Below are 19,782 nucleotides of genomic sequence, written 5' to 3' on the forward strand. Positions count from 1 at the left end.
TGTGGCAATCGACATCATAAATGATAATGAAGATCATGAACCAAAATCTTTTGGTGAATGTAAAAATCGGCAGGATTGGATAAAATGGAAAGATGCCATCCAGGTTGAATTGGATTCGCTAAATAAACGTAATGTTTTTGGACCTATAGTCCTTACACCTGAAGGTGTAAAACCTGTTGGATACAAATGGGTTTTTATTCGAAAGCGAAATGAGAAAAATGAAATAGTAAGATATAAAGCTCGACTTGTTGCACAAGGTTTTTCTCAAAGGCCTGGAATTGATTATGAAGAAACGTATTCTCCTGTGATGGATGCAATTACGTTTCGGTATTTGATTAGCTTGGCAGTATCTGAAAATTTAGAAATGCGTCTTATGGATGTTGTTACAGCCTACTTATATGGATCACTTGATAGTAATATATATATGAAAATCCCTGAAGGATTTAAGATGCCTGAAGCACAAAGTTCAAAACCCAGAGAATGTTATTCTGTGAAATTACTAAGATCATTATATGGGTTGAAGCAATCCGGCAGAATGTGGTATAATAGGCTAAGTGATCACTTGATGAAAAAGGGATATGTAAATAATTCAATATGCCCTTGTGTTTTCATTAAGAAAACAACATCCGGATGCGTAATTATTGCTGTATATGTTGATGATTTAAACATCATTGGAACAAATAAGGAAATTCAAGAAGTTGTGTCATACTTGAAAGAAGAATTTGAAATGAAGGATCTTGGAAAAACCAAGTATTGTCTGGGTTTACAAATTGAACAAAAAGAATGTGGAATATTTGTTCACCAGACAAATTATACAGAAAAGATCCTTAAACGTTTTAATATGGACAAATCAAATCCTTTAAGTACTCCAATGGTTGTTAGATCATTAAACATAGAAAAGGATCCATTCCGTCCATGTGAAGATGATGAAGATATTCTTGGTCCAGAAGTACCATATCTAAGTGCTATCGGTGCCCTTATGTATCTTACAAATTGTACAAGGCCTGATATATCTTTTGCCGTAAATTTATTGGCAAGATTTAGCACATATCCAACAAAGAGACATTGGAACGGAATTAAACATATATTCCGTTATCTACGAGGAACGACAGACTTGGGACTTTTGTATTCAAAAGATGCTAATCCAAGTATAATTGGTTATGCCGATGCTGGATACTTATCTGATCCACACAAAGCACGTTCTCAAACTGGATATGTATTTACTCGTGGAGGCACTGCAATTTCTTGGCGTTCACAGAAACAAACACTTGTAACAACTTCATCAAATCATGCCGAGATTATTGCACTACATGAAGCAAGCCGTGAATGTGTGTGGTTAAAATCAATGACTCAACATATCCAAATCTCATGCGGATTATCATTCGACGAGAAGCCTGTGATACTATATGAAGATAATGCTGCATGTGTTGCTCAAATGAAAGAAGGATACATAAAAAGCGACAGAACTAAACATATTCCTCCTAAGTTCTTCGCATTCACCAAGGAGCTTGAGAAGAATAAATGTATTGATGTTCGTCACATTCAATCAAGTGAAAACTCATCAGATCTCTTCACAAAGGCACTTCCTACGACAATATTCAGAAAGCACATATATAATATTGGGATGCGCAATCTACGAAATTTGTGAAGAATTGTTCGTGTCAACATGAGGGGGAGTTTACGTGACTGCACTCTTTTTCCCTTACTATGGTTTTTATCCCAATGGGTTTTTCCTAGTAAGGTTTTTAACGAGGCAGTATAAAAACACGTAATGTATACAATCATTATGATCATCATCACAAGGGGGAGTGTTGAAAAATTATTTAAAAATGTGTTAAATATTTGTGTTGAAAATGTGAATGTTGAATGTTGAAAATTAGGTAAAATTAGGTGTTGAATATTGAAAATTAGTGTGTGATGATGTAGGTAATGATGTATTTTATTTTTGGATTATTTGTAAAAATTTTCTATAAATAGATCTCTCATTTGTGAAGAAAATCACAATTGAGTTGAGAGAAAAATATTATAAAGTGTGTAGTGTGATAATTTTGAGAGTTTGAGATTTTTACTTTTTTTACCGTAAATTTTTACTTTTTCACAACAAAATATTTGTTTATAATAATTGACTTTTTGAAGTGTTTACGTGCACAATTGATCGTGATCAAAACATTAATTTTAAAGAGTGACATTTATTGGCAAAATCAATAATTGAATTGTTCCTTGAAGATATGTTAACACATCTTGTTTGGTTCTAATTTCAATCTTATCCTATTTGCATTTGACTTGGATTATTATCTATTTGTCATTTGGACCACATTTATCTTTCATTATTTATATATTTAAGTATGCACACACTAGCAATCCAATCTGCTCATATAATTTAATTTTGAGGAAGAAGAAATATTTTTTAAAAATATTAATGAAGCGTGATCATACATAACATCAAAATTACATAACAAATATCATACATGGACAAAATTGGAAACATGTCCGTCGTTATGCTAAAACAATTACTATGATGTGCTCGAGTCAAGTATCATATAATGTCGTCGTAATATCGAAAATTGAATTTTGAGGAATCCAAACCAAAAGCCCACCAAGGCTAGGCCTCTTGGATTGGGTAGCCTAGGGTATTTCTGATAGAGCCCAAATCTATTTAATGTACTTATGATGAGGCCCATGAAAAATCAGCACTTTTCGTTTAATTCAGGTTTGAGGAATCCAAATCATTGAATTTCCTTACTCTTTATTGGATTATTNAGCATAAATCACAAAGGGCACACGATAGTCGAACGACCATATATTTTTTTTAAACTAAGCATACTTTTTTGTTATCTCCACAAGACACTGGCAAAGTTCTTGAGGAGTGGAGAGCATTGCCATGTGATCTGCATTTTCAATTTCTTTAACTTCATCTACTCCAAAGTTTTCAATTTGCCAGAGCTGAAAATTTTTGGGAATTGCCTTATCTTGAGAGCACACAACATAGATCCTCTTCACAGATCCAAACCCTTCCTTTGTGAATGGACTCTTTTTACACAAATCTTCACGAAATAGAGAGGATGACCTCAACAACGCATTTGCCAACGCTACATCCTGCCAGAACCACACGGGAATCAAAAAATACATTTCTCAATTACGACGGCGTCTGCTCAAAAAGAAAAAGAAAATACCGCGTTGTCTAAATTTGTTCCTGGTCGATGTTCACCGAATAAGAAAGATATAAACATTCGTGCAATGTAATTGTTTTAATACAAATATAAGGATATGTGCATACATTATTAGGTGCTTTTATAAGCTTGTGAGAATTCATATCAAAATTGTACATTCATTGAGTAAGTGTCACATTAGCAGTGGACACAGATAAGAGAACGGAAGGTGGACAACATATAAAAGATGATATATATACATGTCTTGGCATGAAATAAAAAATTTATTATTAAATTATAATTTTCTTTTTATATGAGTTTTGATTTTCTAGACTAATGTTACTTGTGATAAGATTTATATTAACTCTAGATATGATATTTTTATTTAAAAGAGTTAATTTCCTAATAAAACTCTAAGTTACATGTTTTGTAGGTATATATTCAAAGAATTATCTATATGTTAAAAGAGACTATATTTATTGAATAACAGATGTTGCAAAATAGAGAGATGACAAGAGAAAAAAAGGAAGAACGGAGAACATATGTGTTGTAAAATCCAGGATTTTAGACTTTATCATGATAATATTTTGTACCAAGATTTTTGAAAATGGAATGGATAATTTTATCTTGAGCATTAATTGGAACTCAAGAATTTAATTAATATCGTGTATAATTTTTTTCGGAATTTGAGATATGCAGAAATATACCGGATATAGATCTAAGATTTGATATACCTGGATAAAGATTTAAGCAGGTAGATAACTCAATCTTGGATTACAAAATATTAAAGTAGATATCATAGGATTTTCGAAAATATTGAAGGATTTAAGGAGGATTTCGAAATTTGATGAGATATAGGGAAAAATCTGCACGATAAAATACAGGCTTGAGAAAAATTTAAAAGTTTAACTACCAGGATTTTTAAGAAAAAAATATCAGAATCTTATCTTGGAAAAATACCACTAAATTTCGAATTTAGGTAGGGCAATTTTTTGGGATTTAAGAAATATAATTGGGAAATAAAAAGGCTACCGAATATTGAAAATTAGTCGCAAAAGTCGAAATTTTTGCAGGCTGGACAAGGCATAATTTCGAAATTATCCAAGGAAAGATATCTAAATTTCGAAATTATTATCCAGGATCAGGGATAAAGGATTAGATTAGATCACGATTCTAGATGAAGATTTGATTCAAGTTTAAACGCGCCTATTGAGATAGCAGCCAACCCCTATAAATAGGAGGGCCCTATAACTCGAAAATCACACCTCATACCTCACCAAATTTTCGAGTTTGCTCTCCCTAGTTTCCCTAGGAATTTTCGAGTTTTGCTCAGCCGAGTAGCGAAGCGCTGCCGTCCAGTCGCCGAAGAGGAAATTTTCGAATTTTCCTGTGCAAGCAACCCTAGCTTTTCACGTTTTTCAGCAAGGATTTAAGGTAAGTGGGCTTGTTTTAAACGTGTAATTTCGGTGTATGCATTTTCGTTTTTTTGAAATTTCGGTCGAGTACAATTTTCTTTCTACCCCTTCTGGTTATGATTTCTGCATGGGTTTTATGTTGACCCTGTGAGGATTCAACTTGATATGGGAGGGAATCTCAACTATGATATGTCCCTCATACGGTGGGGATATTACCGATTCGGCCTCGTTCCCTTATAGGAATAAAAATTAGGGAGTGAATTCAGTAAACCATTGAAAGTAGAGGAATCTCAGTGTCAGGTCAAGGATACGATTGTGGTACGAGTCAAAATATGCATGGTGTGTGTGTGTATGTATTTCGAAATTTTATGTGCATGTTGTTGTGTACTCGAACGACCCCCACTTGCTGAATATTTCTCAAAATACTCACCCCTTACACTCCCCTCCCCAGATAAATCCGAAGAGCATGTTGAAGAAGAAGATTCTGAACAATTCTGGGCCTGATGATTATTTTAAATTTCGAGTTTTGGCAGTAGAGGATTTTCAAATTTTAGTTCTTAAAATTTCATGTAAGACGTTTCCGCAATTTATTTATTTTTCAGTTGTAAAGACAATGTTTAAATTTGCGAATTATGAAAATAAACTGGTTTCGGTTTATACTATGCTACGAGGCTGGTTGTTTTTCGATTGTGTGATTGATGAACAAAGCCGGTGTCGACTAACCCCGGTCTCGGATCGTGACATGTGTTGCTTAGGAAAAATAGAGTGATTAAGTCTCGTCGTGTTGCCGTGGAGTATTGAAAACATTTTAGGGCAATACTTAATTAAAGTGTTGCTAGAAAATTGTTTATTCAACTGAATTTTGGTTTCACAGAATTTGCATCTATTGTGTTTGGTTCTTCCTGATGATAAGAAATTTATGATGCAATTTGCTCCCTTACTATGTTAAGGGAACTAATTTTTTGTTATTCACTAGTATTTTTCGTGTATGTAAATTTACTATTTTTCTAGTGAATCTTTTGCCTCACTTGTGCACAATTATTTGCATATTAATTTATTTACGTTAAGTATTGTGTGTTAAATTATTTCATTGCATGCTGTCTTATGTGTTACAACAAACATTTAAATATGAAATACACGATTCTTCAATTAAAAGAAGAGAACCTGTGGGGGACATAATTGATAGAGCTTGGAGCTGACAAATTTGGGGCCGAACAACATTGATGTTAGAGGATCTTCAGGGGTACCAATGGGTAAGAGTTCTGTGTCTAACCATTCTTCCGCCGGAGTTCGCTCGCAATACTTAAAATCATAAAACAAATTTACATATTAAAAAGTCAGCAATACCAACGAAATATGATTAAAATTTATAAGAAAGTTGTATAAATTGGAAATGCTATATTTCATAAATTTCAAACTGATGTGATGGCGCAATAAATTTTGATGTGATGGCGCAATAAATTTTGTTCAACAACATGATATTATTACATGGTCCACACATTAAATGTAAGGATCCTAAACAATTTTAACGTGGGATCCCAAAAGTAAAAGACGTGATGTAGCTCGGACATAATTTAACCTATTATTGATAGAATGGTAGTTGAGAAAAAAATAACAATAATTTTTTTAAAAAAAATATAAAATATAAGAACATTTAAAAACTGAAAATTGTATTCACGATAGTGTTATGTTTCACTTATAGATATAAATGAATCAAGTCACTCGCAAGTTGTTCCAAACTTGGATCGATAAAAAACTCGTTTGAGATCTTTTGTTAAGATAATTGAGTCGAGCTGGATCTCGATTTCAAGCTCGACAATTTTATTGAGTCAAACTCGAGCTTAATGATATTTAGCTCGTAAGCTCGCGAATTTGTCCACAAGCTCGTTCTCGACTAGTTTTTTGGGCTAATATGTTGGACTTTAAGAATTGTCCCACATCGGTTTACTTAGTATAGTGATTGAAAACTATAGAAGGAGAATCACACTCTTTAAATGGATGTAAGAATGATAGAGATCGAAAACGAGTTTGTTTAACGAATTTGAACTTGACTCGATAAACATGATAAACGAGCTATTAACGAACTGAGCTCGAACCTATATTTGCCTTAAACGAGCCGAGCTCGAACCAATCAATATTCGACTTGACTCGTTTCGTTTACATGCATAGTTACACTGAATGAGGAATCAAATATTGGAATTTTTTATTCCATTATTGGTGCAAGGTCAGCAGGGCGTGGAAAAGGAGCAAAATTATTACAAATTTAAAAGAATCTTAATTTTTAAGAAATAAATTACTTAATTTTAAAATAAACCATCATTATCATTTTAACAGCAAAATCTATGGTATATTGGATAATCAATATATATGAATTGGTCAAAACGAAGGTGAAGAAGATCTGAAATAAAATAATAATATATTGATCCTCATTAAAATTCTACATGATATTTAATATAAATTTTATTCGAATTACGTATACTTTACTTTTTTTAAAAAAGATAAAACTTTAATCATTCCTAACTCCACAAACAATATTTATATCTTATTTATTAGAAAAAAAAACGTGTGAAATAATTGTATCAATAAAAAATTTTCAATTGTATCCTACAGATTTTCCTAAACAAACAAGAATTGAAATTGTTCCTATACAAACAAGAATTGAAATTGCCTATACCTCCGACTTTTTTTTTTTATGATAAAAACTTATGTGACACGGTTTCATGGGTCGCATTTTGTGAGACAAATATCTTATTTGGGTTATCCATGAAAAAATATTACTTTTTATGCTAAGAGTATTACTTTTTATTATGAATATCGGTAGGATTGACCCGTCTCACATATAGATTCGTGATACAGTTTCACAAGATAACTACTCTTTTTTTTATATATATAAAAGTTTGTTATTTGTACATTGCTTTAACGATGTTTTTACTACTATACAACTTGAAAAAAGTCGAATTACTTTTTTTATAAAACGTGGAGAGTTCCATCTTATCGATAGAAAATTTTCAAATCTCAAATAAAAGCCAAAATCCGTAATTTGACTAAACTAAGAAAAGATCCACACAGTACAATATCTTCGGGGGGGCCCTAATATATTTTCCACCATTAAAATATACGCATAAAAAACATTTCAACTTATTGGCCTTTGTTTATTTGATTATTCTTTTCTAAATAAGTTTATATATGTATAACATGATATGATATCTTCTGACTAAACGTTTTATGGACGTCACAAGATGTTCATATGTACATCTATTGAATTTCATATGAACCGATCTCGACAAATGTGTTGTATTAAATGCTTGCAAGATGTTTATATTGATCGACTGGAGAAATGTGTATTAAATACTTGCAAGATGTTAACATATAACATCCAACGAGAGCCTCGGGCATATCAAAATTATAATATATGTATATATATTGAAAAATATAAGTTTATATACTTAAATATAACAAAGTAAGAAATTTTTACCATGTCCAGGACATAGGATGGCCTATGTTTAGCATCAGGCATGAAGGCAGCCAAGAAAACAGCCACACCAATCTTCTCAGTGTACTTGTCCATTGCGACGGCTAAGTTCAATCCACCGAGACTATGCCCAACTAAAACCACCTTCTCGTTGGGTGGGATCGAATCCATGACCTCCAACAACGGTGCCGTGTAGTCGGCAAGAGTTCGAACGTCGTTCAAGCTTCTAGGGTCGATGCCAGAGGCCGACAGGTCTAGGGACGTGACATGGTGGCCGGCTGCCTCGAGTAGGGGCTTGAGTTTGAACCAACACCAAGCACCGTGGCATGCGCCGTGGACTAGAACAATATGTGGCCGCCGTTGCTTTGGGACTTCCATTGGTTTTGAGCTTAGTTATTTTGTTTTTGTTTGCGTGGGGAATATGTAAAAAGTCTCTATATTATATAGAGGCCTTATATTTGAGATGTGTTGCTATATTTGAACGAAAAAATGAATTATTTTCAATTTGCTGTGAAAAATTAAAAATTTACGATAAAAAATAAAAATCTCAAACTCTCAAAATTATNTTGTGAAAAATAAAAAATTTACGATAAAAAAAAATCTCAAACTCTCAAAATTATCACATTACACACTTTATAATACTTTTTCTCTCAACTCAATTGTGATTTTCTTCACAAATGAGAGATCTATTTATAAAAATTTTTTACAAATAATCCAAAAATAAATTACATCATTACCTTCATCATCACAAACAAATTTTAATATTCAACACCTAATTTTACCTAATTTTCAACATTCAAATATTCAACATTCAATATTCAAATATTCAATATTAAAATATTAATTTTCAACACTCCCCTTTGTGATAATGATCATAATGATTGTCTTNCAACACATGCAGCATTATCTTCATATAGTATCACAGGCTTCTCGTCGAATGATAATCCGCATGAGATTTGGATATGTTGGGTCATTGATTTTAACCACACACATTCACGGCTTGCTTCATGTAGTGCAATAATCTCGGCATGATTTGATGAAGTTGTTACGAGCGTTTGTTTCTGTGAACGCCTAAAAATTGCAGTGCCTCCACGAGTAAATACATATCCAGTTTGGGAACGTGCCTTGTGTGGATCAGATAAGTATCCAGCATCGGCATAACCAATTATACTTGGATTAGCATTTTTTGAATACAAAAGTCCCAAGTCTGTCGTTCCTCGTAGATAACGGAATATATGTTTAATTCTGTTCTAGTGTCTCTTTGTTGGATATGTGCTAGATCTTGCAAATAAATTTACGGCAAAAGATATATCAGGCCTTGTGTGGATCAGATAAGTATCCAGCATCGGCATAACCAATTATACTTGGATTAGCATTTTTTGTATACAAAAGTCCCAAGTCTGTCGTTCCTCGTAGATAAAGAAATAAATAGTTAATTGTAGGCTAGTATTGCATAGTTCGATATTTGCTAGATCTTTCAAATAAATATACGGCAAAAGATATATCAGGCCTTCTACAATTTGTAAGATACATAAGGGCACCAATAGCACTTAAATATGGTACTTCTGGACCAATAATATCTTCATCATCTTCACATGGACGGAATGGATCCTTTTCTATGTTTAATGATCTAACAACCATTGGAGTACTTAGAGGATTTGATTTATCTATATTAAAACGTTTAAGGATCTTTTCGGTATAATTTGTCTGGTGAACAAATATTCCACATTTTTTTTATTCTATTTATAAACCCAGACAATACTTGGTTTTTCCAAGATCCTTCATTTCAAATTCTTCCTTCAAGTATGAAACAACTTCTTGAATTTCCTTATTCGTTCCAATGATGTTTAAATCATCAACATATACAGCAATAATTACGCATCCGCATGTTGTTTTCTTAATGAAAACACAAGGGCATATTGAATTATTTACATATCCCTTTTTCATCAAGTGATCACTTAGCCGATTATACCACATTCGGCCGGATTGCTTTAACCCATATAATGATCTTTGTAATTTCACAGAATAACATTCTCTGGGTTTTGAACTTTGTGCTTCAGGCATCTTAAATCCTTCAGGGATTTTCATATATATATTACTATCAAGTGATCCATATAAGTAGGCTGTAACAACATCCATAAGACGCATTTCTAAATTTTCAGATACTGCCAAGCTAATCAAATACCGAAACGTAATTGCATCCATCACAGGAGAATACGTTTCTTCATAATCAATTCCAGGCCTTTGAGAAAAACCTTGTGCAACAAGTCGAGCTTTATATCTTACTATTTCATTTTTCTCATTTCGCTTTCGAATAAAAACCCATTTGTATCCAACAGGTTTTACACCTTCAGGTGTAAGGACTATAGGTCCAAAAACATTACGTTTATTTAGCGAATCCAATTCAACCTGGATGGCATCTTTCCATTTTATCCAATCCTGCCGATTTTTACATTCACCAAAAGATTTTGGTTCATGATCTTCATTATCATTTATGATGTCGATTGCCACATTATAAGAAAATATATCATCAATTTCTTCTATATCTTTTCGGTTCCATATTTTTCCAGTATTAATATAATTGATAGAGATTTCATGATTCTCGTCAGTTTGTGGTTCTGACAAAACATTTTCATCATCATGTGTTTCTTCAGGAACATCATTCTCTATTTTGTGATCATTATGTGTTTCTTCAGGAACATCATTCTCTATTTTGTGATCATTGTGTTTCTCTATGAATTTTCTTTTTCGAGGATTTTTATCCTTGGAACCAACTGGCCTTCCACGCTTCAGGCGTTTAATGACATCATGACTATCTTCAATTTGTTTCTTCGGAATTTCAATTCGAGCAGGGGCATTTGCAGCATGTATATATGATTTAGTTACCCCTTTTGTGTCTGCAAATGCATCTGGTATTTGATTTGCTATTCTTTGCAAGTGCACAATTTGCTGTACATCTTTTTCACATTGTTTTGTTCTTGGATCCAGATGTAACAATGATGATACATACCATGTAATTTCTTTTTCGGTATGTTTCTGTTCTCCCCCTAACATTGGGAAGATTTCCTCATTAAAATGACAATCAGCAAAACGTGCTGTGAACACGTCGCCTGTCTGTGGTTCAAGATATCGAATGATCGATGGACTATCATAACCAATATAAATTCCAATCTTTCTTTGAGGTCCCATTTTCTTTCGTTGAGGTGGTGCAATAGGCACATACACCATACATCCAAAAATTCTCAGATGAGAAATGTCTGGTTCTTTACCAAATGCAAGCTGCAATGGGGAGTATTTATGATATGCACTTGGTCTGATGCGAATTAATGAAGCAGCATGTAAAATTGCATGTCCCCATATAGAAATAGGGAGCTTTGTTTTCATAATCATTGGTCTAGCAATCATTTGCAGACGTTTAATCAATGATTCAGCCAATCCATTTTGAGTATGTACATGAGCAACAGGATGCTCAACAATGATTCCCATAGACATACAATAATCATTGAAAGTCTGGGAAGTAAATTCACCAGCATTATCAAGTCTAATTTTCTTGATTGTATAATCGGGAAATTGATTCCTCAATTTTATTATTTGAGCAAGTAATCTTGCAAATGCAACATTTCGAGTTGACAATAAACATACATGTGACCATCTGCTGGAGGCATCAATCAATACCATAAAGTATCTGAATGGTCCACATGGTGGATGGATTGGTCCACAAATATCACCCTGAATACGTTCAAGAAACATTGGTGATTCAGTTTGGATTTTGGCTGGTGATGGTCTTATAATAAGTTTTCCAAGAGAACATGCTTTACATTGAAACTTATTATTCTGAAAGATCTTCTGGTCTTTCAATGGATGACCATGTGTATTTTCTATAATTCTTCGCATCATTGTTGAACCAGGATGTCCTAATCGATCATGCCAATTGGTTAATATTGAAGAATTATCAATTACCATGTTTGATTCAATGGGACGTATATGTGTATAATGCAATCCAGTAGGGAGCATTGGTAGTTTTTCAATCACATATTTCTTTCCTGATTTATATGTGGTAAGACACATATATTTCTCATTCCCTTCATTCATTGTTTGAGTATCATACCCATGGGAATATATATCATTAAAACTCAACAAATTTCTTTTCGATTGTGGTGAATATAAAGCATCATTGATCAAAAATTTTGTACCATTAGGTAACAAAAATTGTGCTTTACCACATCCTTTAATCAAGTCTACAGGACCTGATATTGTATTCACCGTTGTTTTTGTTGGTTTTAGTTCCAAGAAATATCTTTTATCTCGGAGGATAGTGTGCGTTGTACCACTATCGGGTATGCAAACTTCAGCTTTGCTCATAGCATTTTCCATATTTGAACTTCAAAAAATATGCAATGAAAAAAAATTAATGACAATACATATTTAAATATAACACATATCATAATTGTACAATAAAACATTATCATATAAATACATGAAAAATAAATTATTGTACATTTATATTCTACCACTATATTGTTCATTTTCAGAGAAATCATTGAGAAAATCTGCAGCATCAATATTGTTCATTTCTATCCCACCAACATATTGATCATTTCCAGAGAAATCATTCATAAAATCAGCAGCATCAAAATGAGTTGAATCACTCAAACGGTCACTTCGCTCAGTGAAGTTGGTCTCTTTTTCTTTCCCCTTTATCGATTCTTTATAGAGCTTGCAAAGGTGCTCAGGGGCTCGACAAATACGAGACCAATGTCCTGGAGTGCCGCATCTGAAACAAGAACTTTCAAATCTTTTCGAGTGATTTTCATTAACACTCATGTTCTCATGATGCCTTTTCTGTGGGTGGTTCGTGACGCCCTTTTGAGATGAGTTATAAAAATAACTATCTCTATTGTTTTCAAAACCACGGCCTCGACCACGACCACGACCAATTCCACGTCCACGTCCACGACCACGACCTCGACCTCGACCTCGACCAAAACCTTGTCTTTGAATTTGATTTTGGTTTCCAGGTTTAAATTCATTTTTACTTACAGCATTTACTTCTGGAAATGCTGATGATCCAGTGGGTCGGGACTGATGATTTCTCATTAGTAGCTCGTTGTTTTTTTCCGCCACAAGAAGACAGGCGATGAGCTCAGAATATCTCGCAAATCCACGCACTCTATATTGTTGCTGTAAAGTTATATTTGATGCGTGAAACGTGGAAAATGTTTTTTCAAGCATTTCCGATTCTGTGACCTCATGTCCACAAAATTTTAGCTGCGAGATTATTCGATACATCGCTGAATTGTAATCACTGACTTTCTTAAAATCTTGGAATCTTAACATATTCCATTCATCACGGGCGGTCGGAAGTATAACTTCCCTTATATGTTCAAATCTTTCTTTCAATCCTTTCCACAGAGCCATGAGATCTTTTTCGATGAGATATTCACATTTTAAACCTTCATCGAGATGTCGACGCAAAAATATTATAGCTTTTGCTTTTTCTTGTGATGAAGATATACCATTTTCTTTAATGGTCTCGCTTAGACCCAATGACTCAAGATGCATTTCTACATCGAGAGTCCATGGCATATAATTTTTCCCCGTAATGTCGAGTGCAACAAATTCGAGCTTTGTCAAGTTTGACATGGTGGTACTAAAAAAAATTATGATGCATTTTATTAGTTAATGAATATTGCAATACAAAGTAATGGATAAACAACAAATACAAGCATTCGTAAAAATAAAGAAAACACATGAGGAGGATATTCTCCGATAAGTACAAGATTCGTGAGTATTATAACCAAAATAATTAAAAATAACTTTGTGAAAGCCATCTTCTTTTTTCTTCAAAAATTTGATGAAGAATAATTTTAGAGAAGAAGAGAAAGTTGGAGTGATTGAATGTGTTTGTGAGATCATATTTATAGGGCAAAAACTAGCCGTTTTGTTACCGTTTATGACCGTTGGTGTACAAGAAAATAAATGTATGTATTTGTATAATTTTATGGTAATAATATGGTGTATATAATATTAGTACTGTTTTAAATAATTATGTATATCATATCACAATATTATAATGGGGTGTCATAAGATATTTTGTTTAAAAACCTTATAGACTTTTATACTTGTCGTATCCCTTACCGGGAGCGTGAGATGTCGTCTTAACATCCTCCCAGGATTTATAACAAGTTTTTGAAAAATTTATTTTATTATAACATTTTATTATATATTAAGTATATACACAATAAATAAATAAACAGTAAAATAAATATTATTACTTTTGTTACCTTTCTCTTCTGTTTTGGAGCTTGGAAAAATATGGAGGACTTTTAGAGCTTCGTGCTGATAATGTGTTGTGAAAAAGTAAAAATTTACTGTAAAAAGTAAAAATCTCAAACTCTCAAAATTATCACATTACACACTTTATAATATTTTTTCTCTCAACTCAATTGTGATTATCTTCACAAATGAGAGATCTATTTATAGAAAATTTTTACAAATAATCCAAAAATAAATTACATCATTACCTTCATCATCACACATAAATTTTAATATTCAACACCTAATTTTACCTAATTTTCAACATTCAAATATTCAACATTCAATATTCAAATATTCAATATTAAAATATTAATTTTCATCACAATTGTAATTCAAAGAAGTACGAATAATAGATTTTTTTTTTTTTTATTTAGAAAGAACAATTCCCATGGGTCACTAAATAAAGAGACTACAATAATAGATTTGACAATGGTAAACAAGGAAGAGTGTTCATCGGTCGATTCAGTTTTATATAATTTATTTTGTTTTTTTTCGTTTTTAGAAATATATAATCTGATATATGAGCTGTTTTACTTTGGTTCGATTCGATTTATATTAAAACAGTTCGGTTAATTCAGTTTGGACAATAATTTAAATTAGTAATTAAAATTTATTTAAAATAAATATATTATCTTCTTAATTAATTTTTTTGATAAAACATTTATATTTAAATTCTAAATGAATTCAACAAATGATAATCAACTAAAAATTAAAGAAAAAAAATGTTTTCATTTGGGTTGAGTTTCCTATTTTTTCTATTTAAATTTCGGGTTTTTTTCTATTCAAACCAAAATTTGAACTCGCTTCAACGAGGACAAACGAAATTATATACGTACGTATCCACATGTGATTCCCAGAGTAGGCCCTCAATAAATTCTTGGTCCCGGTTTTGAAACAAGTTTTTAAGAAATATTTAATTTTATATATGTATCTTTTGGGTACGATACGTTCATATATATTTAAATTTATCGTGTTAAATAATTTTTTTTTAACTCTAGCGTCTCAACTTTAATAATATACTAGTTACGCACCAGCGATGCGTATGTGTACAATCTTTTTTATTATTATCGATGAACTAAAGTGAAATTTGACAAATTATGGAGGGACTAAATTGATATTTGAATTATTGAAATAAAAATAAATAAAAGTAAAAGTGTGTGTTGAAATTAAAAACAAAAACAAAAAACAAAAGTGTAATATTAATATCATATAAGGATAAAATTAGAAAAAAAAAATTGGTGTACTCTAGGTAGTTATTATCATGTCCTCACACTTAATATAATAGTATAGATATAATCAACTAGGGGTGAAATTATTTTTTTTTCAAATAATTAATTATAAAAAGTATAAAAATATAGATATAGTAGTTGATATGTACGCATAAAATAAAAACTATTATTACATTGGCACGTATTTATATTTAATAAAAAGTACCTATAAAAAAAATCTTGATTTAGTACAACAAAAAATAAAACAATGAAAAGAATGGTTCTAAAATAAATTACCTAAAAATTAAAACAAAAAAGTATAATACCAATTTTTTTTTGAAAATGTAAATACCAAAATTTTTAAGAGTAAGTCTATTGTTAGACGGTCTCACGAATTTTTATCTATGAGACTGGTCAACCTACCGATATTCACAATAAAAAATAATACTCTTAACATAAAAAATAATATTTTTTCATGGATGATTCAAATAAGAGATTCGACCCACGAAATTGATCCGTGAGACCGTCTCACAAGAGTTGTTGTGAATTTTTAATTCTTCATGCATAACGTCATTTGGAACAATCAAATTTGAAACAAAAAAATGATATAAAATATTTTAATTATCAAATCCAATTAATAATATAAAAATAGACTAACAAAAAAAATTACATAAAATAGAATAAAAATTACTAACTTATTTATCATATTTATTATTTTCAACCCTAAACATAATTTTTCGATATCTCCAGTAGACATTGACAAAGTTCTTGAGGCTTGGAGAGCATGACCATGTGATCTGCACTCGCAATCTCTTTTACTTCGTCCACTCCAAAATTTTCAATTTGCCAGTACTGAAAATTTACGGAAACAGCCTTGTCCTCCGGGCACACAACGTAAACCCTCTTCACAGATCCAAACCCTTCATTTGAGAAAGGGCTCTTTTTTGACAAATCTTCAAGAAACAACGAGCCTGGCCTAAGCAACATATTCGCCAACGCCACATCCTGCCATTTTACTTGAATTTGGCTCGCAATTAATCCAAATTGATTTGGTTCAGGATTAACTTAATTGATTTTTCCTTTTTTTTTTTTTAATAAAAAGTAAATTAAAACAATGATAAAAATATATATATGAATTTTTATGAATATGTGTGTGTAAAGTAACTTGTTCAGGAATAATATAAAAAATGAAAATAATAATTTTTAATTTTTTTTATCAGATAATCTTTCTACTAATTGATTTATATAAAATGAGAGGAGGCAAAGGGCATCAATCAGTCATATCTTGCACGACAAATCGATCGTAGTTTACAGAAAAATAGGAAAAGAGAGAACCTGCGGGGAACATAATTGATAAAGTTTGAGGCTGATAAATTTGGGGCCGAACAACATTGATGTTAGAGGATTTTCAGGAGTACCAATGGACGAGAATTTTGTGTCTAACCATTCCTCTGCTGGAATTTGCTCGCAATACTTCAAATTTCAAAACAAAATCATTTTAACAAAGTTAACAATCAACTAATATATACTGATAAAATATACGAAGAAAGAACTGATTATTGTTTTTTTAATCGGATCAGTGATCTGAATATATATATTCCATTAAGTAAAGTGGTGAAACACCGACGTAGCGGTTTTGATGGATGGATTTCAAATAATTTGTAAGATGGTTTAATATAAAAAAGATTATGATAGATGTGATGTAGTTAATTGTAACAATTGTTTAAAGATATCATGCTAGCTTGGTAGGTAGGTAGGTAGGTAGGTTAGAAAGAAAATGAGCATTTTCTTAAAATTGGAAAATCATATGATATCTTGCGGATTCTATGCTCCACCAAGTACAGTAGGCTTCAATCATATATATTAGTGCACCGACACACGCATTGCGTGTTTGTATAATAATTTTTATAATTAATTTGATTTATATTTAAATGAAGATCAAAATATAATTATAAGAAATAGTGAGAGAGTACACTGTAATTTTGATATATAAATTGAAAAATAAAAGAATAAAAAAATGATCTCAATATTCTATTAATATATATAATTATTAAAACAGACCATGACACCAAAGTTAATTACTCTAAGTGTCTCAACCTTAATAAAATAGTGTGTATATATATATATATAATTTTGATATGTTGCAGACTCATTTTCATATAATTTTGATATGTTGCAGACTCATCATGAAAATTTATGTGTACACAGAGGAGGTGACACTTATCTATGAAGTAGTTAGAAAAATTTTACCACATCCAGCACATATGATGGCGCATGTTTAGCATCAGGCAAGGAGGCAGACAAGAAAACAGCCACACCTATCTTCTCAGGGTACATGTCCATTGCGACGGCTATGTTCAATCCACCCATGCTATGTCCGACCAAAACCACCTTCTCGTCCTGTGGAATCGAAGCCATGAATTCCAACAAGGGTTTTGTGTAGTCTTCCAGTGTTCGGATGTCGTCCAGGCTTCTCGGATCGACACCAGAGGCCGACAAGTCTAGGGCCGTGACATCGTGGCCGGAAGCCTCGAGTAGGGGCTTGAGTTTGTACCAACACCAAGCACCGTGGCATACGCCGTGGACCAGAACAATACGTGCCCTCTGCTTACTTGAGACTTTAAATTCCATTATATTTGTTTTGTGTTATTGTTTGATTGCTGAATATGCGACGGATGCATGCCTTTATATAGATGCTAGGCCGAAGGAAATTACAAGGGATCTTAAAAGTGGTCAGGAGTTAGGATCTAGGTTGTGTTAGAGGAATCCATAGATTTTGATTATACTTTTTATTTTTTGTAATGAAATAATTTATCAAATATTAAATTATATATTATTTATTTATATTATTATATATACAAAGTAAAATATATTTCAAATGACGTTTATTATTAAATAAACTTGAAATTTATCATAGTTGATATGAATTACTATATAAACACGTGAGATATTGATTAGAATTTTATGATCTTATTATCTAAACAACAAAAATAAATTTGAAATATATGGATTTGAAATCCTTCAATCTAAACACAACCTTAGAGATTTATTGTTTTCGAATCATTTTCTAAATTTCTCATAAATTACCGGTGATAGGCTATTTGGTGTCTAATAGCAATTTTTGCGCCGACAGATTCTAAAGGTATAAAACTCTTAAAAAATATTAATAGGCTAATACACCTTTCTATTGAAAATAAGAATTGGAAATATTAAAAATTAGTGTGTGATGATGTAATTATTTTTGGATTGTTTTCAAATATATTCTATAAATAGCTCTATCAATTTGTTAAGAAGATATAAAATTGAGTTGAGAAAATTTTATAAAGTGTGTAGTTTAATATATTTTGTGAGTTTGAAATTTTATTTTACCGTAAATAGATTTTATTCTATCGTAAATTTTTATTTTTGACACGTTATCAACAGTCAACACGAAACTCTAAGGTTCCCCATATTTTTTCAAGCTCAAAAACATAAGAAAAATGTAACAATATTAAAAAGTAAGAATATTTATTTTACTGTTTATATATTTTTATTGTATTACTGTTTATTTATTTGTGTATATATTTAATATATAATATCATGTTATTATATAAAAAGAGTATATGACACATCACTATAATAACGTGATGCAATTATATTATTATACTGTTTATATATTTTATCGTGTTACTGTTTATTTATTTGTATATATATTTAATATATAATATCATGTTATTATATAAAAGGANTAATGTGATGTGATTATACATAATTATTTAAACACGATTAACATTATATACATCATATTATACCATAAAATTATGCATATACATAATTTTTTTTAAGATTTTGTATTTGTATAAACGGTTAGTTTTTGCTCTATAAATACAATTTCACAAACATATTCAATCACTCTAAACTTACTTTTCCTCCCTAAAAATTTTTTTGCATCAATTTTTCGAAGAAAAAGAAGATGTTTCTTTCAAGGTTATTTTGTATAATTATTTTGGTTATTATACTCACTATTCTTGTATTTATCAAAAAATATGTGAAAGCCGTGCAGACCGTTCATCAGTATTGGAGAAGGAAGGTATGTGCACCATTCTTGGAGGAGTTTCATGCGGCTGATTACATTGCAAACTTAAGGAAAGCCAAAATCACTCCCTGATCATGCAGCAAGATTCTCGGACTTGTATCCTGAAAAAAAAAAAAAAAAGACCACNCGGGTGATACAGCCTATT

At 31.5% G+C, this 19,782-nt stretch overlaps 1 protein-coding gene across 4 annotated transcripts; it reads right to left on the reverse strand.

Annotated features, from left to right (window-relative positions):
• Positions 1-2,764: 2,764 nt before the first annotated feature.
• LOC140976179 (salicylic acid-binding protein 2-like) lies at positions 2,765-18,283 on the reverse strand. 4 transcript variants are annotated; one of them, XM_073440113.1, is made up of 3 exons: positions 17,813-18,251; positions 16,898-17,035; positions 2,765-3,096 (listed from the first exon to the last, which is right to left on the reverse strand). In XM_073440113.1, the coding sequence occupies exons 1-3, from the start codon at positions 18,191-18,193 to the stop codon at positions 2,815-2,817; spliced, it is 801 nt and encodes a 266-aa protein (XP_073296214.1). In that variant the 5' UTR covers positions 18,194-18,251; the 3' UTR covers positions 2,765-2,814. The 4 variants fall into 4 exon arrangements, with proteins under 4 accessions (XP_073296214.1, XP_073296215.1, XP_073296213.1 ...); XM_073440114.1 differs by lacking the exons at positions 16,898-17,035; positions 17,813-18,251 and adding exons at positions 5,729-5,866; positions 8,040-8,467; XM_073440112.1 differs by lacking the exon at positions 2,765-3,096 and adding an exon at positions 16,147-16,567 and having other exon boundaries at positions 17,813-18,283.
• Positions 18,284-19,782: the final 1,499 nt, after the last annotated feature.

Source organism: Primulina huaijiensis, chromosome 5 (assembly GCF_012295235.1).
Source record: "Primulina huaijiensis isolate GDHJ02 chromosome 5, ASM1229523v2, whole genome shotgun sequence".
Taxonomy (NCBI): domain Eukaryota; kingdom Viridiplantae; phylum Streptophyta; class Magnoliopsida; order Lamiales; family Gesneriaceae; genus Primulina; species Primulina huaijiensis.